This window comes from Nyctereutes procyonoides, unplaced genomic scaffold (assembly GCF_905146905.1).
Source record: "Nyctereutes procyonoides isolate TBG_1078 unplaced genomic scaffold, NYPRO_anot_genome, whole genome shotgun sequence".
NCBI lineage: Eukaryota > Metazoa > Chordata > Mammalia > Carnivora > Canidae > Nyctereutes > Nyctereutes procyonoides.
In genome coordinates, this window is record NW_026575125.1 from 118,236,503 (window position 1) to 118,263,067 (window position 26,565).

A 26,565-nucleotide genomic window follows, 5' to 3' on the forward strand; every position below is an offset into this window, starting at 1 on the left:
CTGACTCCTAGCTATGGGAAACGAACTAGGGGTGTTGGAAGGGGAGGAGGGCGGAGGTTGGGGGTGACTGCGCGGCGGGCACTGAGGGGGGCACTTGACGGGATGAGGAGTGGGTGTTGTTCTGTATGTTGGCAAATTGAACACCAATAAAACATAAGTGTGTTATTAAAAAAATGTTCTCCACTTTTATTTCAACGCAGGAAACAGTCCAGTAGCCGATAAACATGGGCGAAAGAGGTCTTCTCCCGGACCGCCGTGAGGAAGACGTGGGGTAACGTGTTTACAGTATTTTCCCTTGCCACATCAAGTCAACTCGGCTTGCCTGCCGGTTATTCTCTGTAAAATCCTAGAATGAGACATTTCTTCCAAAACAAATATGACCTGGGTTTACCTTTCCTCAGTAATGTTTGATGTAACTTCTTCACAGAAACGAAATACAGAAGATGCTGCAAGGACTTGGAGGTATGCATAAGTGATATCTGCAGGGAAAAGGAAAGCTTTAGATCCTACAGCTTTTACAGGTGGATATGTTAATGAGTGGCCTGCAAGACTGATTTTCATGCCTTGTTCTCATATGTAGGATGTTACACAAGTATTTAGTGTGATTCAACTTTGCCACTTTCTATGCTGACCTTTTCCACTGTTGATCTGGAAAGGTAAAAATGGTACTCACCAAGATGAGGTAAGAGTGACGCCGTTATTTTATGCACGCGTACGTCAACGTATTCTGCGAGCGAGTGGACGGAGCAAACTTCATACCTCCTTTGGTGTGCACAGATTACGTGGCATATCAGGTTTTTATGTCAGATTTAATTTTTCTTAATTTAGTTACTTTTCATAACTTTCCAGTGCTCTGTTCTTTGGAGTAGCAGCACAAACTGAATCCTGCCAAAATCAATCAATCAAACAAAACCAACCAAAAAACCAAAATATAAAACAAAGCACCCTCTTTATCGTCATTTTTCATTAATAAACCGTATAGCTGCAAACTAGAGAATTCCCGTAGTTGCTGAGAAATGACATATCCAGACTCCTAAGCTTTTTCTTGTTTGGTCAGAGGTCAGTCACAGCATCTGCACTACAGGACAGGACACTTAGCAAAGAGTCCCAAGTCAATCTGTGGCTCTTCGATAAGGATCGCCCTTAAAAGCAAGTATGTTTTGATAGCTTTGCTCTATTTGGTGGCGACAAAGGGCTTGCTTTGTGAGCTAATAAACTTCTTACTGTAGAGGGATTCCGGGTGTGTAAAATAGTTTTATCAGACTGCAGATCCTTCATGACTGCTGAAAAGTAACTATCGATTGTAGATCCAAAAAGTCAAATCATGCGATTTGCAAAGCTTTATTTGAAGTATTAAGATTCGGTGGAATACAGCACTTATGCATAAAAGTGCTATGGGAAAAGCTCCGTGAAAATATTTTATTTATTATTTTTTTAAAGATTTTATTTATTTATTCATGATAGACACACACACACACAGAGAGAGAGAGAGAGAGACAGAGAGAGAGAGAGAGAGAGAGAGAGAGAGAGAGAGAGAGGCAGAGACACAGGCAGAGGGAGAAGCAGGTTCCATGCAGGGAGCCCGACATGGGACTCGATCCCGGGTCTCCAGGATCAGGCCATGGACTGAAGGTGGCACTAAACCACCAGGGCTGCCCTTGAAAATATCTTAAAAGTGTTTCTGAACTCATTTATTCCAGCTAGAGTTCTTACAGTCACAGCCTTGCTCTCTTTTAGTTAAGCACAGTTAAAAGCATCATCACTAGATCGCTTGAAAAATGATTCTTTAATGTGCGATATAATGATTTTTCTCCTTTTGGGGGTCGTTTTTAAGAAAATGCTTTTGTGATGTAATCCATGTAATGGTAATCCATGTAAACATGTCCCCTGAGTTGCAGGATATTTTATAAATTCAGAAAAGTTTGCCTTTTACCTGTCTTCTCACAAGGACATTAAAGTCTGTCTTTGAGATTCTTTATACGCATTTTGATAATGGAAAGTCTTGATTATTATCCCCCTTTCCTTATCTCTGAACCCACAGTTGGAGTAATGAGAATCAGGATACTAGTACTGCAAAGACTTTATGGAAACTAGTGAGCAAATCTGGCTTTTTCAAACGACGCCTGTGTTCTAGGTTTTATTTTACTTTTTTTTTGGCGGGGGGGGGGCGTCATTGGCACACAACATGATATTAGTTCCAGGTATGCGACATACTGTTTGGACATTTACGATGCCTGCATTATAGATTTGAAGCGCCTTTACGTATTGCCGAGGCAACATTTACCTATATTGAATTGTATATATGAAAACCAAATAATTGTCGGCATGAAATTTCAACGAATATCTATGTTCTACACAGGTGGCATTAAACAGGCTCTTCTTGCAAAAAGAATAATGTTTGAAGCAAATGCGAAAGCTTCTCTGAAAAGCACTAACGAGAAAATCGAGCAAGGTTGGAAAATACAAAAACAAAGGTGAGGTTGTTATTTTTAAACCACAAGGACCCTTGTATCATATCTTAGTATTCCTTGGTGCAAATCACGGAAGGCGAATGCTATTATATTGAATTTTCCATTAAAAAAGAGATTTTGCTTGATTCTTTTCTACGTGAATAAATTCTCTTAACCTCACTCCTTATCAGCATTGAGGTGTAATTCCAGAAGCCAGTAAAGGTGACCTTTCCCCTCCCTTTCAAAGAACAATTGGGTTCTCTTCCTGTAGAGTTTTCTTCCTATATAGTTTTCATTTAATTCATAGTCATTCTAGACCTACATTAGCCGATCCTTGGGTAAATGTCTTACAGCGTTATCCTGGTGAAAGTTAACTGTGTTCCATCATGTAGAAAAGCTTAACTTTATATCATAAAGAATTTGCACATTGTAGCTAAGTTGCCTTCACTGTTCGTTCTTAAAAATCTTAAAAATCATTTCTTTTGCCTTCGTGGATGTATCTTGCAAGAAGTTACTGTGGCCAAGTTCAAAAAGGGCGTTGCCTGTGTTCTCCTCTAGGATTTTGATGGAATCTTGTTTCGTTCTTAAAAATCTTAAAAATCATTTCTTTTGCCTTCGTGGATGTATCTTGCAAGAAGTTACTGTGGCCAAGTTCAAAAAGGGCGTTGCCTGTGTTCTCCTCTAGGATTTTGATGGAATCTTGTCTCACATTTAGATCTTTCATCCATTTTGAGTTTATCTTTGTGGATGGTGCAAGAGAGTGGTCCAGTTTCATTCTTCTGCATGTGGATGTCCAATTTTCCCAGCCCCATTTATGGAAGAGACTGTCTTTTTTCCAGGAGATAGTCTTTCCTCCTTTGTCGAATATTAGTTGACCATAAAGTTGAGGGTCCACTTCTGGATTCTCTATTGTGTTCCATTGATCTCTGTGTCTGTTTTTGGGCCAGTACCCTACTGTCTTGATGACCACAGCTTTGTAGTACAACCGGAATTCTGGCATTGCGATGGCCCCAGCTATGGTTCTCTTTTTTAAAATTCCCCTGGCTATTCGGGGTCTTTTCTGATTCCACACAAATCTTAAAATAATTTGTTCCGACTCTCTGAAGAAAGTCCATGGTATTTTGATAAGGATTGCATTAAACATGTAAATTGCCCTGGGTAACATTGACATTTTCACAATATTCATTCTGCCAATCCATGAGCATGGAATATTTTTCCATCTCTTTGTGTCTTCCTCAATTTCTTTCAGAAGTGTTCTGTAGTTTTTAGGGTATAGATCCTTTACCTCTTTGGTTAGGTTTATTCCTAGGTATCTTATGCTTTTGGGTGCAATTGTAAATGGGATTGACTCCTTAATTTCTCTTTCTTCAGTCTGACTGTTAGTGTATAGAAATGCCACTGACTTCTGGGCATTGATTTTGCACTTCTTGGGATTTACCCCAAAGATACAGATGCATATAACACCGGGACACCTGCACCCCGATGTTCACAGCAGCAATATCCGCTATAGTCAAACTGTGGAAGGAACCTCGGTTTCCATCGAAAGATGAATGGATAAAGAAGTTGTGGTTTATGTATACAATGGAATATTACTCAGGCATAAGAAACGACAAATATCCACCATTTGCTTCAACATGGATGGAACTGGAGGGTATTATGCTGAGTGAAATAAGTCAATCGGAGAAGGACAAACATATGGTCTCATTCATTTGGGGAATATAAAAAGTAGTGAAAGGGAATAAAGGGGAAAGGAGAAAAAAATGAGTGGGAAATATCAGAAAGGGAGACAGAACATGAGAAACTCCTAACTCTGGGAAACGAACTAGGGGTGGTGGAAGGGGAGGTGGGCCGGTGTGGGGGTGACTGGGTGACGGGCACTGAGGGGGAAACTTGATGGGATGAGTACTGGGTGTTATTCTATATTGGCCAATTGGACACCAATAAAAAATAAATTTTAAAAAATCACTGTTGTGCCAAAGAGGGGAACTGTTTAAGTGAAATATTCCTGTTTGGCAATCTTCGATATAACATCCTCATTGAATCTACTCACCGCATCCGAATGTAGAGTTTCTTCAGGAAGAAGAAATGAAAAGTAAGCTGCTTTTAGATAAAATGAGTCTTTCTGGAATATTTATTTTATGGTAAATCCTCTGTAGTGTTTAAGAGGCAAGGCATGTGAGAAGGCTTCTATATTGGTCACTTAGGAACAATACTGTTGGTAATAAGAGTCAATTGTTCGTGTGCCCTTTCTGTTTCCCCTGAGACTATTTCAGCTGCTGTTACAGTATTCCTCCAAAATATGGTTAATTTTGTCATCTCTTTGTGGAGTGTGATGGTGCTTGTTATCATGTTTTACAGGCAGAATCTTCATTTCAAATACTCTCAGCAGTTTCTGACTCTCTTTCAGAAGTGGGATACCGACATGAGGAAATCCCAGGAACAGGAAGCAAAACTAGCTGTTGGTATCAGCCTTCGCTTTAAAATTTATCTATTCTATTGATTTCTTTACTGTATCAAAGTCTCAAGTAGCAAGAGGTCATGCAAAAACACAGGAGAGAATGTAGAGTCCGTGAGCCCAGATGGGTAAGGGTGGGTAGAAGATAGCCCAGATGAGTAGTGGTGGGAGGCCGAACGTTCTATTTGGATGGTTTCTATTTAGTGATACAGGAAGGACACCAGTTAAGAGTTAGAATGGTGGAGGAGGCGCTGCCTTTGGGGGGCAGAGAGGAAGTCCCGGAATTGTTTCCTGAGAGCGGGCCAGTGAATGCACTAGGGGAATATCATTGCCAAGCAGCATTATGGGTCTGGATTTGCTTACTGTCATAGTGATCATGAATTTAAAGTGAGACCACGCTGCACAGTTGTGGCTGAGCGGCCAGAGAGCTGGATCTTCCAGGGTTGGGGTTCGGCCACACAGATTGACAGAGTGGAAAGGGGGCAAGGTACACGTGCAAGTGCAGAGGTACGACGATTGACCATGGAATTTAAGCCAAGAAGGAGGAAAAGGGAGACTAAGAGAATGGGGACTGGGGACAAGGAAGACTCCTTGGATCATTGAGATATCAATTCTGAAAGAGTACTGAACCGTAGTAAGAAGGGGAGAGAACAATAAACAGGGAGGTAAAGATGGAATGTTGTGCGGGGCCGAGTGGGGTGGAGAAACAGCATAGCACAGTGGTCAGGAGCCTGAGCCCCAGAAACTTTTCTTGTTTTTTGTTTTTTTAACTCTATCCTGGTTGACCAGTACTAGCTGTGACTTCAGGGACAAATTGTATCTCACTCAGGTTCCTCACCTATGAAAGGAGACATGGTAAGAGCATCTGCCTCGTAGAGTTGTTTTGAGGGCTGAATGAGATCGTATGTAATAAGTCTATTTGAAATGGTTCCAAACAGTACCTGACATTGAGCTGATATGCAAGTCCTTGCTCTAATTAATCTTATGTAGACGTTGCAGTTATTAGGAATCCCGGGTCTGACTACATAAGTGACTAAAGTAGGGAAGAGGACAGAATTATTGTTGGAGAGCAGCTCAAGTAACAGAGAGGCTTCGATCGTCTGTACGTGTCCTGAAATGACTAAGAATTACCACATGTTTTGAACGTGGTTAAGAAAGAATTGCTCCTCTGTGACTACTGTTAGGAAGGATTATTGTATAGAGTCTTTGCCTACTTGTGGTAAACAGATTATTGAAAGGGCCATTTGTGGACTTTGAAGTCCAGAATTAATACATGTCTTCAATATCGGTGAGGAAGACAATTTCCCACTTAATGGCTACTGGGTAGGGTCATCGTGTATTGTTTCTGTATATGGGTGGTGAACACAAGGATCTAAACTTGGTCGCAAAAGTTGTTAAAACAGGAAATGCTGACAGGTATTGATTTAAGGAATCTTCCTTTTTAACCTGATGGGTAATTATGTTCTCTGAATAATAAACGTGACCCACATTTTGTCACCTTTTTCTTTTATGTTCCCAGGGTATGTTTCAAGAGCAACAAAAGATTCTGCAACAAGCTAGAATTGTTCAGAACCAGAGGCTGGAAAAATTAAGAAACGTATACAAAGAATTCTTAAAGGTCTGTTGTATTTGGCAACACAATACGCTCTTAGAAAACACAAGACGTAGGGGTGCCTGGGTGGCTCAGTCGCTTCAAACGACCAACTCCTGGTTTTGGATCAGGTCATGGGTCCTGATCCCATGGGTTGTGGGATGGAGCCACGCTGGGCCTCCCTTCTCAGCAGGGAGTCTGCTTGAAGATTCTCTCCCTCTGGTCCCCTGCCCCCTTGCACGTGCGCTGTGTGTGTCTCAAATAAATGAGCAAATCTTGAAAAAATGCATAATATGTATATAAAAGTAGAAGATAGTTTCTTTCTGAATCTGTGGGTGGAAAACCATTTAGGTTGTACATCAAAATTGTCAAGTAAGACCTCACTGTTTTGGATTCAGCCTAATTGGGAAATGCATTTTTTTTATTTTTAGCATTAATTAATACTTTTATGGGAGTCGTTTATTTTTTTACTTTCATTTCACACTATTGCCACACACATTTAGCTCTTATTTTTGTAAATTTGATTATGTGTGAAATTGAGATCTTCAACTTTATTTCCCCAATGTTGAAGATTTAAAGATCCTGATTATAAAAAGGAAAAAAAATACAGAAATACTATAAAAAAGTGTCCTAAGTGTACTAGATGGGAGTCGTTTAAAACAGGGAATGGCAACGTGGGAATTTTACCTAGAAATACACATATCATGAAGAATACTGGTACTTTATTAACACTTCGAGCAAGATTTTTTGGTTCGACCATCAGTTTTGAGGAGATCAGCAATAAACATATAGTGGAAACTAGGAATTCTATGAGTCACTTCTATGTGTCTTTTCCTTGTATTAGTGGTTTCTGTTAAATATGAGTAGGCAGTTGTAATTGATGGATCCTGATTTTATATTCAAATATGTTACATGAGTATTTTGTGGCACATTTGCTTTTGGAATACTAGAGGAATAGTGACTTTATACACAGACTTAAGGGATCCCTGGGTGGCTCAGTGGTTTAGAGCCTGCCTTCAGCCCGGGGCGTGATCTTGAGTCCCAGAATCAAGTCCCGTGTTGGGCTCCCTGCATGGAGCCTGCTTCTCCCTTTGCCTGTGTCTCTGCCTCTCTCTCTCTCTCTCTCTCTCTCTCTCTCTCTCTCTCTCCGTGTCTGTCTCTCATGAATAAATAAAATTTTAAAAAAGTTTTTAAAAAATCATAAGGAAAGGTCTAAGGGAATGTATATCAGAATGAAAAGGCCAGAGGAAGACTAACCGTTTGTGAATTGAGAATGATCTGGTGTGATATTTGCACATCAGCAAATTGTCCTCAGTGACACATAGCTCTTCTTCAGGCAGAGATATACTTCTTTAGGAAGTGATGGAATCCTGCACATTCCCCTTCTTTTTTTCTTGTTGTGTCTATGGGCACTGTGTGTGTGTGTGTGCATGCGTGCGCGCAAGTGTGTGTGTGTGTGTGTGTGTGTGTGTGTGTGTGTGTGTGTGTGTTTGTGCCCGCGTCGGCCCTTTACCTCTGCATTGGTGCCTTTCTTTGCAACCTTTCTGCAACTGCATCTTTCTTTGAATTCCTACTGCTACTGCCCTAGTTCGGGATCTCACCATTCCTTGCTCCTCCGATTAAACGCTTACCTGAGTGCTCTCTTCTCCAGTCCATTCTTGAGGTTCTGCAATATGATCTTCCCTCCTGAAAACCTGTCATTAGCTTCCCATGTTAAACCCTCAGGTATTCAGCATCTGCCCCTGCCCAGTAACAGAACTCCCTTTTTTTAAAAAAAAATATTTTATTTATTTATTCATAGGGACACAGAGAGAGAGAGAGGCAGAGACGCAGGCAGAGGAGAAGCAGGCTCCACTTAGAGAGCCTGATGCGGGACTTGATCCAGGGTCTCCAGGATCACGCCCTGGGCTGAGGTTTCGCTGCGCCACCGTGGCTGCCCCCCTTTGTGGTTTTATGTGGACATTCCTCCTTTCCTCCCACCCCTCCAGATTGGTTGCTCTCTCTGAACTAACTCACCTTTACTTCCTTGTTTCTGGAATACTTTCAATTCCTTCTTCCCTTTACCTACTGAAGTCCTATTCTTTCGCCAACTAACGCAGAGTCAATCTTACCTTCCAGCACAGTCATGGCAAGTGGTGTTTCCTTAATCATTACAAAGGATTTGTGTGGCTTTTAATTTACCTGTTTTTATCTCCCTGGAATAAGGGAGGAAGAGATCATGCATTCCTTTTCAAATTCACAGCACCTAACAGTACCTTTTACGTAGGATGCACTAGATCGCGACTCGTTAAGTGAACAGTAAAGATTAGACCATGTTTGTTTTTCATGACTTAAGAGGCCGTGTTACAGATCATTTCATTCCCTCCAATGGAATATGTTACACTGGTTATCAGTCATTATAATTGCAGGGTTCCGTGGTGTTTATAGAGTGTTTTAAAATTATGGATTTTCATTCTGTGGGACGGTCAGTCTTTATCTGTTTTTCCTCCACCTTGACCTTAACTGTCTATTAATGCATTGTTTGGAGCCAAGTGTACTACTGTCGCGCCTCTATAATATTTGACTCAAACACAACATTTAAAAATTTTTTTAAGTGGGTATTCCGATCTCCATGTATCAGGTACAGTGTTTTGTTTGGAAAAATTAATGAGCATCCCTTGAATATTAAGGGCTGTTACCTTTGAAATCTAACTTAATTTTTTAAAAATATCTTATGTATTTTGAGAGACGGCACACGCAGGGGGAGAAGGAGACTCCCAGCTGAGCAGAGAGCTTGACACAGGGCTCGATCCCAGGACCCTGAAATCATGACCTGAGTTGAAGGCAGACTCTTAACCCGCTAAGCCACCCAGGCGCCCCCTGAAATTTGACTGTACATGTTTGCAGCATGAGATGAAAAGTGGTGCTTCATACCTGAACTAGGCTTCTTGTTTTAGAGTTCGCAGGCCTTGGACAAGGACCATGAACATCTTCTTACTGATGAACAAAGTGAAGTCAGAGAAGAAATCGCCAAGATGCAAAACAAAATTATGAGGGAAGCTGTAAGTAGTATACATTTAATATTAAGACCCAAGGAGAGATGTGAGCATTGGGGTATTTGTTTTGCCAAAATGTATGACAGTTACCCGAATAACGGGCAAATGTCCCATATTTCCTTCCTTGAAACAGCAGCAGTAAGAGCTGGCAATGGTTCAGAAGTCTCTTCATTCCCTGTTGTTCTGACGACTTTGAAGAACGAAAGAACGGGAAGCTACGTTTTATTAAGTATGACATTAGCTGCACTGAACCACACTGTAGTAGTTTAAAGATTGTAGTTGAAATTGGTACGTCTTGTTTATCGTAGCTTGCTTGCTAAGTGCAAGAATCTTTTCCTGTTAAAACCCCGACCCTAAAAAGCTGTGTGAGGAGCGGCAGTTCCACAATTATATACGTATTAAGCTTTCAACCCTTTGTTAGTAATGAAGACTTTTTGTACTTAACACTGTCAATTAGCTGTTAGCAGAAGGATGATTTAATTTTAGGCTTGCCCTCAGTGGATCTGTATTAGCCCCAAAAGGCTCAAACCACAAGTACAGAAAGAAGGCTCCATTGCTTTGCCTAAAGGGAAAAAAATTAAAGAATATAAAATCTGTGTTATTCGTGCACCCGCCTGTATTTACTCATTAGTTTACTGAGCCAATTCCAATAACGATCTGGTTTCAGAAGAAAACGTACTCTACTGCCTTATAAAAATGATTGCAAGCAAATATAAGATTGTGTTTTTGAATCCATTAAACTGCCTACAATCGCTGGGAGAAAAGAACTACGTATATAAATATCAGTGCTGAGACATGGGTTTGTGAATGTGCCATTTCCACAAGCACACCAAAATGTCATTTAATTGGTGTTGGTTCACTATTAAATGACACCTGCCCTTAGCATTTATTGAACATATTTCACTAATATGCGCATGTACTTACTCAGGGCTTAAGCATTTCACATCTGTCTTTTTTCAAAAAACATTTTGTTTGTTTGTTTAATTATTTATGAGGCACACAGAGACAGAGAGAGAGAGAGAGAGAGATGCAGAGACACAGGCAGAGGGAGAAGCTGGCTCCATGCACAGAGCCCAACGTGGTACTCGATCCCGGATGCCCAGGACCATGTCCTGAGCGGAAGGCAGGCGCTAATCCGCTGAGCCACCCACGGATCCCCTCACATCTGTCTTTAAAGATGAATCACCTACAGTGCTTTGTTTTCAAGTTTAATATTCATTGAGTATATGGAACACTGATTTTATACTTGAGAGCTAGGAACTTGAATAATTCATTCTTATACCTCTCCTTTTGTAGTGGGCATTTGTTTTAACATTTGATAACATAATACTGTCTTCATCTAGGCATGTAATTTAATAAACATGGCATTGTTTCAGAATATATTTGGAATAAGCCCTTTAAATATATTTTCTGAGATACTGAAAATCCTCCCATGAATCATTCAAAACAAAACAATCCCATTAGGAGTAGAGGAAAGATTTTCTCCCGTTTTTCTGTATGGTGTCGTGGGTTGTTTTTGTTTTGTCTTGTTTTGTTTTTAATATCAATTCTTACCCCTGTATACCAACCTTCTGTTTGTTTTCAGGTTTTTGTTTGCAAGTTTTCAAACATAAGCCCATACAGAATCTCTTTTTCTAACTGCAGTAATGTATACAGGAACAAATGAGTCCTCCACCACTATCCAATCTTTGACATTACAGGGAGAAATTAATTGCCCAACTTCACATGTTCTTAAAGAAGTTTCCTTTTAAGCCAAAGCATGTGTTGGTATATGCGTCTGAAGTTCTGTTCCAAACATCTAAGAAGGTCCTCATTTGGGAAGTTTTCCAGTAGCTATAGAGGCAAAAATAAAGTACTCCAAAGGTCCCCATGAAAGTTCTCGTATTCATAGTAAGACATCTGGTTTTATGTGAGCGGGCAGAGGCAATACTCAGTACATAGTGTACTTAGTGATCAGCAGCCCGCGGGATGACAAAGGGAATGGACATAAGTGGTATAGAATAAATTGGGCAGCCCCAGTGGCGCAGCGGTTTAGCGCCGCCTGCAGCCTGGGGTGTGATCCTGGAGACCCAGGATCGACTCCCGCATCGGGCTTCCTGCCTGGGGCCTGCTTCTCCCTCTGCCTGTGTCTCTGCCTCTCTCTCACTCTCTCTGAATGAATGAATAAATCTTTAAAAAATTTTTTTAAAAGAATAAATTGGTATGCATGTATTGCTTAGGTAAGTAGTAGTTGACTGTGTGATAAAATAATGTGATAAGAGGTCCATGGGTGTTTTCCTGGGAAAATCTTCCTGTGTCTCAGAAGGGATGCTGCCCACCCACAGCAATTACCAACAAGAGGCAATCAGTAGACTCTCCACTGGGACAATTGGTCCTACAAGGTGGAAACACCTTGTAAATGCCAATCCGTAAACATTAGAGGGTACATATACACCTCTTTCTTAGGAGAGACACCAGGAAATACTGCACTAAAGTAGAAAGCTAGTCTCTATCTTCTTGCCTATGTAGCTCCCACTCTGCCGGAATCTTTTTCCTTTTTAAGATTGATTGATTGATTGAGAGATTTATTTATTTATTTATTTATTTATTTATTTATTTATTTGAGTGAGAGAACAAGTGAACGAATTGGAGGGACAGAGGGAAATGGAAAGAGAATCTCAAGCAGACTCCGTACTGAGTGCAGTGCCCGATGCAGGGTTCCACCTCACCATCCTGTGATCACAACCTGAGCCACAACCCAGAATCAGTCGCTTGATTGACTGCGCCACCCAGGGACACCAAAGATTCATTTATTTATCAGAGAGAGGGAGAGAGAGAGCACACAAGCAGGGGTGGGGCAGATGGAGAGGGAGAGAACCTCAGGCAGACTCCTCGCTGATTGCAGAGCCCCATGCGGGGCTTGAGCTCACTACCAGAGCCAAAGTAAGGAGTCAGTCACTTGACTGACTGAGCCACCCAGGTGGCCCTCCTCCCTGCTTGGATCTTTAGGGACTTTCTGCCATTGGGTCGTTTCCAGCTTTACCTTCACATGTCTACTGATGGTTTTTAGCCCCACATCGTTGCTGCATAGAAGAAATTATGGCACCCCCCCTAAATGTCTGGAAATGGTACATGACAGGAGAATCTCAGAACTATGCATGGTTATCTGAGGAAGGCCTTAGCCCAAGATTGGCAGTGATGTAAATTCTACAAAATTGCAGCTGCTGCCTACTGAACACCGTCCAGTCTCAGGCATTGTGCTAAGGGCTTCACATGCATAATCTCCACATCCCATCAGGTGATCCTTTATATGTGGGGGTCTTTAAAATAACATATATTGTAAAGACAGAGCCATGGGATGAGGTGTTATTAGTCTTACTCATTCCTTACAAAGTATATAATTCAGTTAGGGATAGATCGGGCTAGGCATGGAAAGGTCCCAGAACCAGGCTCCCATAACTCCCAAGGACACCGAGATGGAAAAAAAAAAACAGGTAAGGAAGTGGATCTGGCCCCGAGCTCTGAAAGGTAGGGAGTATCATCCTTTGACCGCTACATAGTAAGCACAGAGACTCACCAGGCCCCAAAATAGCCATATATCATCCACTCGTGACGACACAAGAAATCTCAAGGCCAGAAACTCCCTAGTCAGGTTCTCTATGAAAGGCCAGCCAAAATCACCTTCAGTGGCAACCCTGGCGGGGCCCCTTTCACTGCCGAGAGCCTTCTACGTGTCCTCTCCTCATAAGCTTCTATGCCTTTAGTCACTCTCCTTTGTCCACAAGATTCATTCTTGGATTCCGTGAGACTAGAGCCAAGTTCTCCTGAGCATTTTGGTGCTGAAACCCAGGATCGTGCTCACCAAAGGGTGAGTAAATGCGGACTCTTTCCTTTCTTTCCTGGGAGACATCTCTCCCTTGGATAACCTCTTCTTGTAACAAACAGCAAACCGGGGCACCTGTCAGCCAGCTACAGGTGAATAGCGTGGCTCCTGGTCTCAAGACCCAGGTGACAAGCTTCTGGAGAAAGGTTTGGTCAATCCCGCTTCCTCAAAAGAAGGGAATGGTGGCCTGGTCCTAACGAGTTCCACTGTCGGTCCTCCTTCTCTGGCTTTCTTAATTGGCTTTTCCCCTGCCTCAGTGACTTTGCCTATAGTGGGGCCATGCTCACATACGACACTCAGGTGTGTGAACAGGAGAAGTAGCAGGGGTAAGGCGAGGAAACATAATTGAAATTGGTTTGTAATGGGCCTGACACATCAGGCACCGTGGGGCTAAGAATGCAAGCAAACTCACGTGACCAAACAATGAAGGCTCCAGCAAGAGAGCTCCGAAGAATAAGGTCATTTATAGGTTTCCCTGCTAGTTTAAGGTGCATCCGGAGAGTGGACATAAGGACTAGCAATCCAGCGCTCTGAACCTGCCCTTTGGTCACCATTGATGGCCTTGGGGTCTCCAAGACAAGTAAAAGGATTGAGACTGGCCCTGGGGCTCACGCCCTGGGGAAGCCTCATCCGTAAGCAGCACATGCCTCCCCCACTGAGAGACCGTACTTGTTTTGCTTGTCCTTATCCTTCTCAAAAGAATATCACAGTTTAAACCATTAGCCTTGCTAATCTGTATGATTAGGACACTTTTGTTTTTGTTTTCTATCCGGGTGGCGGGGTGGGGGAGGGAGGAATCCAGAGGAGCCAAGGAGGATTAGGTGACGGACAGGTAAGAGTGGCTGCTCCTACCAGCCTGATCCCTCCTCAACCCAAGTTGTTGGGCACTCTGTCACCATGGGTAGGCACACAGGGGACGCCTTGGTTGACAGGAGAGAGCTGATATGTAGGGATGCCTGCATAGTCAACCTCTCTGTAAAAGGTACAGGGTAATTGATTCCTGCGTGGATCATGAGATGGGAAACTAACCATCCTCCACAAAAATTAGTCTGGATTGGGTACTGCAAAATTGGGCATTTTTCTCTGGAAACTTGTCTAGTGTTTTCCACTGGTGAAAAACTGTGGGTTCTTCAAAGCAAGGTGAAATAAAGTGTGACCTTCGCAGCAAGGCACGGTCTCTTCTTCAGTTCCCAAGGACTCTCCCTTGGGGTGCCTTTTACCCAACTGGAAACAATTTGACTTGCAAAGTGTAGGGAAGGCCTGATCTGCTGTAACACTGTTTGGCCTCCACGGGATCTATCATTGGATCTCTTCTGCAGAGAACGGGACTTTCCGTCAGGACCCCCGACCCAAGGGGCTCTTGCAGAATGTGTTGGCCTGAACATGTTGGCTGGTAAAGTCCCTATTATCCAATATGTTAAGAGGGATAAACCAAATAAATCCAGGCCTCTGGAAGAAATACAGGCCTTCTGCAGCAAAGCGGTTTGCAACTGACTCTCTCACTGTTCCTCCTCCTAAGAGATGTGGGGGATTCTCCCTCATTCATTTCCCAGGTTAATGGGTATCATTGGAGCCAACCAAGGTTAGTCTAGCTCCGGATGGAGACTTGAAGGAATGTTCCCAAGCAGCTGCCAAAACTCTCTTTGTTTCGGGGAAGTTCCCTGTCTTCCCCAGCCTTATCTGGATGGCCTAATTTTACACTGTTGGTGGAAGAACACGGCATTTGCTCATCTGTTCAAGTGGATGAGCTTTAGATGTGGGAACCCTCTTGCTCTGCCTCCTGGCTGCACTTTGCCTCTTCTGTCTCCCCCTGCCCTGCTCCTGTTTCTGCACCAGCTGAGTTACTGGCTTACGGACACTGCTCACTTCAGATTTCTCCAGCAGTGTTATAGGCAGACATTGACAAATGGGGAACACACTAGTTTTTAAAAGTGGACCTGGGTGGCACATAATCTGTATTTAAATTAATTTAATTTTTTGGGTTTTTTTTAAATGATTTTACTCATTTACTCATGAGAAACATACAGAGAGAGACGCAGACATAGGCAGAGGGAGAAGGAGGCTCCCTGCTGGGAGCCCGACGCGGGACTCCATCCCAGGACACTGGGATCATGCCCTGAACGAAAGGCAGACGCTCCACCCCTGAACCACCCAGGCGCCCCCAACGTGTCGGTTTAATTGATAGACATATCGTTAAAGTTATCAGCATTTAATGTGAAACTTGTAGCCTGTCAAGGTTTGCTAAAGGTCAAATAAGCCCGAGGTACCTGAGCTGCAATTTGTTAGCAACAAGGTGACTTAAAATGATGCTTTACCTTGTCTGTCTCAAAGTTTTCACAGGTAATTGTTAAGATAGCTCTCAAAGGTTTTGGTAACCTAAACCTTTAAGTTTTGTGTGGATGGTAATTGAAATTAAGTTCATTGGACATCTAGACCTTTTCCAAAGAGGGTAAAGTGCTAAAACATTGACTTGCAGAGAAATATGATAAAAGGCATCATTTATAAACAAATCAGATCATTCCCTTTTCTCTCTACTTGATCCCTCTGAAATTCAAAAGGTCTGTCTCTCCATGAGTGTTCTTCCTTCCATGGCCCTCATAGTCAGTTACAGAAGTTCGCAAGAGTCTGTTCCTATCACAGGACACTATTGGATATATATTGGTCATTTTACCAGGGCTTCGCTGGCATGTCCTATTTGAGAGACATGCACAGACTCGGAGATGACCAAACGGCTTTAAGGGACTAAGGCTGACTTTATGAAACGTGGAGGCACAAAGCCAATGGAGATTTTGGCCTGATACCTTGCTTACGGAGCCTCTCCTCACCAGGTGAGGTGAGTAAAGACTGTCGCTTCCTGGCAGGTGCAGGAAACTCAGGATACTTTGGCGACCCCGTGAAGAGGAACCCGCCCACACCTATTGCCGCCATGTCTCATTGCAAGTGCTTGGTTTGGCTTCTGGCCTGGAGGGGCTGCTAAAAGTTCAACCTAGAGATTCCTTATAAAAAGTTCTGGCAAAGCAGATTCTAAAAGGTCCGTATGATCAATCATTATTCTTGCTGAGCCTATGGAAGTTCATTAGGCCCAGTTTGTTAAAACTGGACTTGTTTTGCAGACAGGCCAGTCCTGATGTGGCTCTCTCTCATTAAAAAACGAGGGTGATTTTACAGAGAAACTATGTCTCAATCACACATCTTGGTGGATGTGAAGTTATAGCTCTGATCCTCTTTAACTAAATGCTGCTTGCCTAAGCTAGACTACTTGAGGTAAACTTCAGAGAAATTAGCTTTTCTATTCTACACAATGGCTCACATACAAGATGATCTTTATGCTTTTTATTCTATGGGGGTGATGACAGGACCCCATGGGTGTATGATTACTTCAACATCTAGAAAATGGGATGAACTCCCCAGTCATTTTATAACTCAACTTGCACTTTGACCAGTTCTGTATGGCTGGGTTGGCAAAATCCCTCCTTTAAAGCCAGAGCATAACCACCACCACCAACAACAACCGCCACACACACACACACACACACACACACACACACCCCGCCCCGCCCCGGCATGGGGTTAACTATGGCCTTCCAAAGATATTCAGGATTAATTTGCTCTTATATTTGTGTCTTTTGTTTTAAAAGGAATTCTTGAATTCTAATGATGTTCATATAATTACTAAGCCCCTTTTGGTGTGTGTATGTGTTTGTGTGTGTGCACCTCTGAATGTATGGTATTTTACAATAACAAAGGAAATATTACTACCAGCAATCTGATTTTTTAATGAAGCTTTATGTTTCTTCATGTAGCTCAAGATGCTTTGTTCTTTTTTATTCTAAGGTATATCCCATCGCTGGGATACACTGCAAAATTGCAGTGTGTGTGTGTGTGTGTGTGTGTGTGTGTGTGTGTGTGTGTGTTTGTGTTTCAGACTCTAATTATGCATTTGAGAGAGACAGAGCCCAAGCAGCGTGAGGGACAGAGGGAGAGGGAGAATCAGACTCCCTGCTGAGTGGATAGCCTTATGTGGCCCCCAATCCCAGGACCCCGAGATCATGACCCGAGCCAACGTCAGACACTAAACCGAGTGAGCCACCCAGGCGCCCCTAACATTGCTATACTTTTAAATAATTTGAAAGAGTTCTCTATTCTGTATGGTGAAACCACCAATTTGATATATACAACTGACACAACTATGCCATGTGGTTTGTTTTTTTATCTATGTTTAGACATAGTCTTTTAAGTTTGATCGTTTTATAATGTCATAAAACATTTATGGATTCTAAACCAAAACTTGACGGGATGAGCACTGGGTGTTATTCTGTATGTTGGCAAATTGAACACCAATTAAAAAATAAATTTATTATTTAAAAAATAAAAAAGGCAAAAAAAATAAAAATAATAAAACTAAACTAAAAAGCAGGATACTTTAAGAGAAGCAGGTTCCATTCCTGTAATCTCCACCCAGGTCCTTCCTTTGTAACCATTTCTTTCTCTTTTTTTATATTTTATAATCTATTCATGAGAGACAGAGAGACAGAGAGAGAGAGAGGCAGAGGGAGAAGCAGGCCCCATGCAGGGAGCCTGACATTGGACTCGATCCCACATCTCCAGGATCAGGCCCTGGGCTGAAGGCGGCACTAAACTGCTGAGCCACCTGGGCTGCCCTGTAAACTTTTCTAATATATTTTTGTTCATCATAGGTACCTAGCTCTAAACAGAGAGAAAGAAAGAACTACTCTCTCTATGTGTTAGCTAAAACATAACATTCCATACATTGTTTTGTTCTCTACCCATCAGAAACATGCCAGGACATTCAGGGCACGCGGGAGACTGCCTTTATTTTTATTTTTTGCCTTTAGTAACATTTTGATGAAAATTTAAAATTTACCAGGAGGAAAGGTAGTAACTATTTAAATGCTGTCCTACTTTACTTATGAATAGAGAAATGCAATTCTTTTTTTTTTAGATTTTTAAAGATTTATTTATTTATTCATGATAGACGGAGAGAGAGAGAGAGAGAGAGAGAGAGAGAGAGAGATACAGATGCAGTGAAACCCAGGACATCTGCACCCCAATGTTTATAGCAGCAATGTCCACAATACCCAAATTGTGGAAGGAGCCTCGGTGTCCATCAAAAGTTGAATGGAGGGATCCCTGGGTGGCGCAGCGGTTTGGCGCCTGCCTTTGGCCCAGGGCGCGATCCTGGAGACCCGGGATCGAATCCCACATCGGGCTCCCGGTGCATGGAGCCTGCTTCTCCCTCTGACTGTGTCTCTGCCTCTCTCTCTCTCTCTCTCTCTCTCTCTGTGACTATCATAAATAAAAATTTATTAAAAAAAAGTTGAATGGATAAAGAAGATGTGGTCTATGTATACAATGGAATACTACTCAGCCATTGGAAACAACAAATACCCAACATTTGCTTCGACGTGGATGGAACTGGAGGGCATTATGCTGAGTGAAATAAGTCAATTGGAGAAAGAAAAACCTTATATGGTCTCATTCATTTGGGGGAAATAAAAAATAGTGAAAGGGAATAAAGGGGAAAAGGAGGAAAATGAGTGAATATATCAGTGAGGGTGACAAAACATGAGAGACACCTAACTCTGGAAAACGAGCAAGGGGTAGTGGAAAGGGAGGTGGGCGGGAGGTTGGGGTGACTGGGTGACAGGCACTGAGGGGGGCACTTGGCGGGATGAGCACTGAGTGTTATATGTTGGCAAATTGAACTCCATAAAAAAATAAAAATAAAAAACAAAATAAGATAAATAAAATCCCAACCAGTCAGTCTACGGCCACATCAAATATCAACATTATTATGTGGCTTATATCGTTCTTTACAGTAACTATTTGTTTGTTTATTTATTTATTTATTTATTTATTGGCGGGGGAGGGATGGAGGGGGAGAGAGAGACAGAGAGAATATTCAGCAGGCTCCTCATCCAGTGCAGAGCCCCATGTGGGGCCTGACCTCACCACCACTTGATGATGACCTGAACTGAAAGCAAGAGTCCGAGGCTTAACTGACTGAGCCACCCAGGCACGCCTCCGTGTGACTGTTTAGACTCAGTGTTCATTTTCCTTTCCTTCAAGAGCACAGGAATTCACACACGGTTTGAAATCCACTGTGCAACACACGTGGTGGCAGCCCCTTACACAGACATTTGTTGACCAAGACCTCCAGACTCCTCGTTGTACAGGACCAGTTTTTAGCAAATAAGATGGTAGTCTTCAGGATACAGAAAAGTGTTCACTGAATGTAAAATGAGGAGCGATGGAATTCTGAAAAGTCAAAGATGGGGAGGAAGAAGCAGTCTAGAAAGGAGTTGGAGAACAGTGTCGGGCAAGGAAGAGCATAGACTACATGAAAGCACAGCAAAGCCTTTCAACAAGAGGGAGTGATGAACATGTCAACTATTGCAGAGAAGTTATGCAAGATAATTAGTGGAAAACAATTGAAAGTCCATCCTTGGGGCTCTTGGGTGTCTCACTCAGTTAAGAATCTGACTCGACTTTGCCTCAGGTCATGACCTTACGGTCAGGACATGGAGCCCCACCTGGCTCTGGCTCCCCGCTCAGCACAGAGTCTGCTTGGGATTCTCTACCCTCCCCTCTGCATCTCTCTCCTCCTCTTCCTCTGCCTCTTCCTCTGCCTCTCTCTACTTACCCCCACCAACCCCCAAAGCAGAAAGTCAATGCTTACCTTAAACAGGTTTAGTAGAATGATTTGGACAAACTCCAGACATCAATGTGTTAGAAAGCAAATTCGAAGGTAGGAGTACGTTGTAAATGTAGACTACTTGTTGTTATTGTTGTTTGTTTCATGGGTAGGATTTAGTGACTCATTTGCATATATAACACCCAGTGCTCATCACATCAAGCGCCCTCCTGAATGCACATCACCCAGTCATCATCCCTCCCCGCACCACACACACACACACACACACACACACACACACACACCTTCCCTGCAGCACCCCTCAGTTTGTTTCTTAGAGTTCAGCGTCTCTTATGTTCTGCCTCCCTCTCAATTTTCATCCTATCTTTCCTTCCCTTCCCCTGTGTTCATCTGTTTCGTTTCTTAAACTCCACACATGAGTGAAATCATATGGTATTTGTCTTTCTCTGAGTGACTTATTTCGCTTAGCGTAAGACCCTCTAGTTCCATCCATGTCGTTGCAAATGGCAAGAGTTTACATTTTTGGTGGCTGAGTGCTATTCCGTCATAGATATATACCCCATATACCCCGCCTCTTTCTTTTATCCCTTCATCCATCGATGGACATCTGGTGTCTTGCCATATATTGGCTGTTGCGGACATTGCTGCTACAGGCACTGTGGTGCATGTACCCCTTCGAATCACTGTGTTTGCATCCCTTGGATAAAGACCTGGTAGTGCAACTGCCGGGTCGTAGGGGAGCTCCACTCTTAACTTTCTGAAGACCCTCCATACACTTTTCCAGAGTGGCTGCACCAGGTTGCACTCCCACCAGCGGTGTAAGATGTTGCCCTTTCTCTGCACGTAAACTACTTTTCAAGTGGGTTGTGGATTACGGGGAAAGGAAAGGGACGGGGGTGATCACTTCAGAGGGAAGAGGTTAGGAACCAACAATGTTGGTTAATGCTGTTCCCAAAGACACTTAAGCACGTTTATCTGTTAGTGAAGATTTGTCTGTGGGCAACCAAAACCGGATTAGTGACTTAACGACGCAGGATACTGGAAATTTCTCTATTTTTAAAATCTTTATCTTGAAATTTCTCTATTTTTTTTTATAAATTAATTTTTATTGGTGTTCAATTTACCAACATACAGAATAACACCCAGTGCTCATCCCGTCAAGTGTACCCCTCAGTGCCCGTCACCCATTCACCCCCACCCCCACCTTCCTCCCCCTCCACCACCCCTAGTTCATTTCCCAGAGTTAGAAGTCTTTATGTTCTGTCTCCCTTTCTGATATTTCTCACACATTTCTTCTCCCTTCCCTTATATTCCCTTTCGCTATTATTCATATTCCCCAAATGAATGAGAACATACACTGTTTGTCCTTCTCCGGTTACTGTGGCCAAGTTCAAAAAGGGTGTTGCCTGAGTTCTCCTCTGGGATTTTGATGGAATCTTGTCTCACATTTAGATCTTTCATCTATTTTGAGTTTATCTTTGTGTATGGTGCAAGAGAGTGGTCCAGTTTCATTCTTCTGCATGTGGATGTCCAATTTTCCCAGCACCATTTATTGAAGAGACTGTCTTTCTTCCAGTGGATCGTCTTTCCTCCTTTATCGTATATTAGTTGACCATAAAGTTCAGGGTCCACTTCTGGGTTCTCTGTTCTGTTCCATTGATCTATATGTCTGTTTTTGTGCCAGTACCACACTGTCTTGATGAACACAGCTTTGTAGTACAACCTGAAATCTGGCATTGTGATGCCCCCAGATATGGTTAAGTGGCGCTGACTTGAGAGTGTTTAAGCATTGCCCTCAGTCAGATGGTGTTGATTTGTATGGTTTTTTCCTGATTACAAGTGTCATGTATGATTGGTAACGAAAAGTATTTAAACTCTACAGAAGTACATGAAGTAGAAAGCAAGCACCTTCAGTCACCTCAGGAATCACTGCTATTAGCAGTTTGATCCATGCCTTTGAAGGGTTCCGCCCTCCCCCCACCTTACTACATGCTGATGTTTACCCCACAAGAGCTGTGAGCTTCCGTTGCTCTCTAGCATCCTTCACTTAATACTACAGTCCCATTATCGTTTCATCATGGAACTAAAGCTAAAAGAAATGTAAAGCCAATAGATATTTCCACATCTTTGTAGATTGATACAGGAGTAGCTCTCCTCCATGCTCAGGAATTTGTCTATAAAGCCTCACCGAGTGTTTGCTCTATGTCTCTAGACCAGATGGAACTGAAATGTGGGTAGCTTCAATAATCATCCGTGTGATATTTCCATTTTGAGGAGAAACAATGGGGGTGGAGGGCTATATGGTAAATATGGGCATTTAACATTATACTTAAGCACCTGTGAAAGATTCAGAAAAACACTACCGTGTTGCTGATTTTCTCTGGAAAGGTGCCCGCACTGTATGTGTGCTGATTCCATCCCTTTAACCTTTTGTATCCATCTGATAATTCGATTACGCTATATACTGTGTGCAAGTCCCCCCATGTGTTGAATGCATTAGCATAGAAAAGCACACGACCTCATTTCCCCAAGACAAAACGAAATACAATTGTTGAACTCTATCTTAAAGGAGAACACTTATCACATACATTCAACGTTAGAACAAACGAACCCAGCATAATATTCTCCATTTAAAACTTGCAAGTCAATGTTAGGAAAGAAAAGTTGACAGTCTGCATTTTTAATAAACTACTGTGACGCGAAGGTCCTCATCTTTGAACCTCATGCAGCGTTTTATTTTCTGCTTGGTTGCTGACCTCAGTACTTGGAAAAAGTTGCTTCTTAAGAGGCCACTGTCGTCAAATCGAGCTGTGCATAGGGAAGAAATCTCACAGAGAGAACAACGTACTCTGTCACAACCAACTCAGTCCATCACACTGGCTGAGTGACTACTACATGCCCAGGGGGTTAAGAAGAATGAGGGTGTCGACGGCTAGCAAGTCACCTCGATTCAACACTTACGATGTGCCTACGCATAAGGATGAGCATTCTTTAAGTCTCTGCACAGAAACATATTAACTCAATAACCCTCATGTTCATGACCTTTGACATAGTGAAATGCAGGTAGGATCCAGCCCATTGTTCCCTATTAGCTGGTCACTGGTAGAGCGCACTGCATGTATGTAAGGTTGGCCCAAAGCTTTGCGGCCCCATATGACCTCTGAGTCACACCGTGAGGCTCTGTGGAAGTCTCTGGAAAGCGCAGTTCTGATCTGGTTACTCCTTCAGGCTGCGTGCTCCAGCCTACAGCAGTGTCACATACCGTCTGCAGTGGTAGAGATGCAGTGTCACTGTATGATGCTGACCTTCTGCTCTATCCCTGAGGGCGCCAGTGTCCTGCCCCCTGGACTCACAGAGGACTACAGATCCTCCTGGCAATAATGAGCTAGAAGGTAGCAGTTAGGGTTTTTGGAGGATGTCCTCATCTTTACACCCGAATATTGGAGTGTGTCTTTGGCAGTGCCGCACAACTGGTGCCGCAACTGGTGGTCAGAAATTACTTGAACTGATGATTCATGGTGTACATAAAGCCGTCAGTCCTGGGATGCAAGGCCGGAAACTACTCAAACAAGGGCCGAGTTTCCTCTGTGGGGCCACCACAGAGATACATGGTTAGCTTTGTGGCTGTTCCACAGAAACGGTGAGATTCTGATATGAGTGACCGCTATGCGGGATATGCGGGGAGGCTACCTTCCAACTTTCTAAGGTAAGCCCTTTATTACTCTTGCTAGCATTCCGACTGTGATACCATACAATTTAGATACTGAAACTTTAACGGGCTACCCACTCATGCATTTGAAAAGTTTGAGAGTCAGTGTTCCCTTACCAAATGCGAGGTTAAGTTGCTAGTCTTCTGTGTCACTCACTCTCTCATCTGCCTCATTTACCCTAGCAGTTAGAGCACCCACGTTAGACCACATCTCAGTTAGGCTATTTTTAATTTTGGCCTCATTTGATCTCATTTGTGCAGGAAGAGATACTCCAGAGGCTTTTATGCTTTTTGAAAAGTTTGAGAGTCAGTGTTCCCCTACCAAATGTGAGATTAGGTTTCTAGTCTTCTCTGTCTCTCACCCTCTTCTGACTCTTTTACGCGAGCTGTTAGAGCACCCAGGTTAGACCGCATCTTAGAGTATTTTTAATTTTGCCCTGATTAGATCTCATTTCATTTTCTTTTTTTTAGTTGTTTTTCATTGGTTTTTATTGAAGTTCGATTTGCCAACGTACAGTATAACACCCAGTACTCATCCTATCAAAGGCCCTCCTCAGTGCCTGTCACCCAGTTACCCCAACACATCACCCACCTCCCCTTCCGCAACCCTTTGTTCGTTTTCCAGAGTCAGGAGTCTCTCACGCTTTGTCTCTCAATCTGTAATTTTTCCCAGTCACTTTCCTTCCTTTCGCTTCCAATCCATTTCGTTATTTCTTATACTCCCCGGAGGAGTGAAACCATATGATGATTATCCTTCTCTGATTGACTTACTTCACTCAGCATAACCACAGAAGAAAAAGCTAGATCTCATTTCTGCAGGACGAGATTCTCTAGAGTCTTTTATGCGTTTGCCCAGACTCACCAGAAATTTGATAATTCTGATCCTGATGTCTATCTCCACATCTTACTTAAATCCATATCCATTAGATCTGTGGCGCAGAGTATCACCTCCGGCTCTTCCTTTTGCGGTGAATTCTTCCTCCTGGTCGTTTTGTCCAGTGCAGAACGCCTTGCAAGAAGTGGTCACTTTTCTATTTATAGCATTCCAACAGTCCTTCCCTTACATCTCAGGTTGAATTCATGGGTGTTCAGGAGGGTTTGAAAGTTATCTAGCTGAATTTGGGGGACCAGATGCAACGAGGACCCCTACCCTTCTTCCTGCCTGCCTCTTCTCCTTAAGTGACTCGTCTTGACCTCAAATTCAAGTTATCGATAATACTCAGTGCTGAGAATGAACAGGAAAACATGTAAAATTAAATAGTAAAATATGCCGTGATTCTGACCAAGTTGTATTAATCTGAAGCAATGAATGAATCGTTTGTTTCACTTCCTTATCGGTAGCTTACAGACGAAAAGCGAATGGTATTTCGGAGACACCGTTTACTGTTTTGACCCGCAGTTTAATAATTTTGTAAATAATATATCTCTCTGTGGATAGTAAACACAAGCAGCCAATATCCCCTCCCCCCGAGTTTTTATTGCTTATGAACAGCTGTCAGGTAACACTATGAGTAAGAGCCATTCGGTGAGACAGCAGTCCTCCCATCTGACTCGATGTTTGATTGAATCCAGCGGCTCTGCAGACCATATGCTATCTAATGAAACAATAAGAAAATAATGGAGTCATGAGCATGTGCTACAGTTATCTTAAGCAACAGGGAAACGTATTGAACTGAAGTCAGTAAGTCTATATTCCATAGAAGGAAAAGTACGCAGATATGCATTAAAATACACAGACAACACACTGGAGCACTTATTTTGCCTCTGGGCCTGGTGGCAACATTTCTCAAATAAGGATCTTCTTAAATGTGTGAAATATACCACAACTTCTTTTCCCATTCAGCAGCTGATGGATCCTTGGGCTCTTTCCATAACTTGGCCATTGTTGAGAATGCTGCTATAAACATCGGGGGGCACATATCCCTTCAAATTACTATTTTTGTAACCTTTGGGTAAATACCCAGTGGTGCAATTGCTGGGTCTCAGGGTAGTACTATGTGTGACTTTCTGAGGAACCTCCACACTATTTTCCAGAGGGGCTGCCCCAAGTGGCACTCCCACCAATGGTATAAGAGGCTTCCCCTTTCTCCACATCGTCGCCATCACCTGTTGCTTCCTGTCTTGTTAATTTTGGCCATTCTGACCGGTGTGAGGTGATACCTTATTGTAGGGCTGTGGGTTTTTTCAAGACTTTTATTTGTTTGAGACAGAGACCGAGACAGTGACAGAGATAGCATCACAGGGCAGGAGCTGGAGTGGAGTGGGAGATGCTGGCTCCTTGCTGAGCTGGAGCCTGACAAGGGGCTTAATCTTAGGACCCTGGGATCATGACCCGAGCCGAAGGCAGACGATTGACCGACCGAGCCACCAAGGCGCCCGCACCTCATTGTAGTTTTGATTTGTAGTTCCCCGATGATGAGTGATGTTCAGCATCTTTTCGTGTGTCACTTGGCCATCTCTATGTCTTCTTTGGAAAAATGCGTATTCATAACGTCTGCCCATTTTAATTGTATTCTTTGGTTTTTGGTTGTTGAGTTTGATAAGTTCTTTATGTGTTTTGCATACAAACCCTTTATCCGATATGTTGTTTGCAAATATCTTCTCCCATTCCATAGGTTGCCCTTTAGGTTTGTTGATTGTTTCTTTGCTGTGCAGAAGCTTTTTATATTGATGCAGTCCCAGTACGTACACTCACACACACAGACACACACACACACACACACACACACACACAGTATTGCTGAACCATAACAAATAATGAAATCTTGGCCATTTGCAACAACGCGG

General features: G+C 42.8%; 1 protein-coding gene across 1 annotated transcript in view; it reads left to right on the forward strand.

The window, feature by feature from the left end:
- Positions 1-1,720: 1,720 nt before the first annotated feature.
- LOC129518141 (PWWP domain-containing DNA repair factor 3A-like) overlaps positions 1,721-26,565 on the forward strand; it is a 60,746-nt gene continuing 35,901 nt past the window's right edge. The window contains exons 1-4 of the mRNA XM_055338148.1: positions 1,721-2,474; positions 4,809-4,908; positions 6,425-6,523; positions 9,433-9,537. Of these exons, the coding sequence (XP_055194123.1) occupies positions 2,326-2,474; positions 4,809-4,908; positions 6,425-6,523; positions 9,433-9,537 (453 nt within the window). The 5' untranslated portion in view covers positions 1,721-2,325. The remainder of the gene's footprint in view (positions 2,475-4,808; positions 4,909-6,424; positions 6,524-9,432; positions 9,538-26,565) is intronic.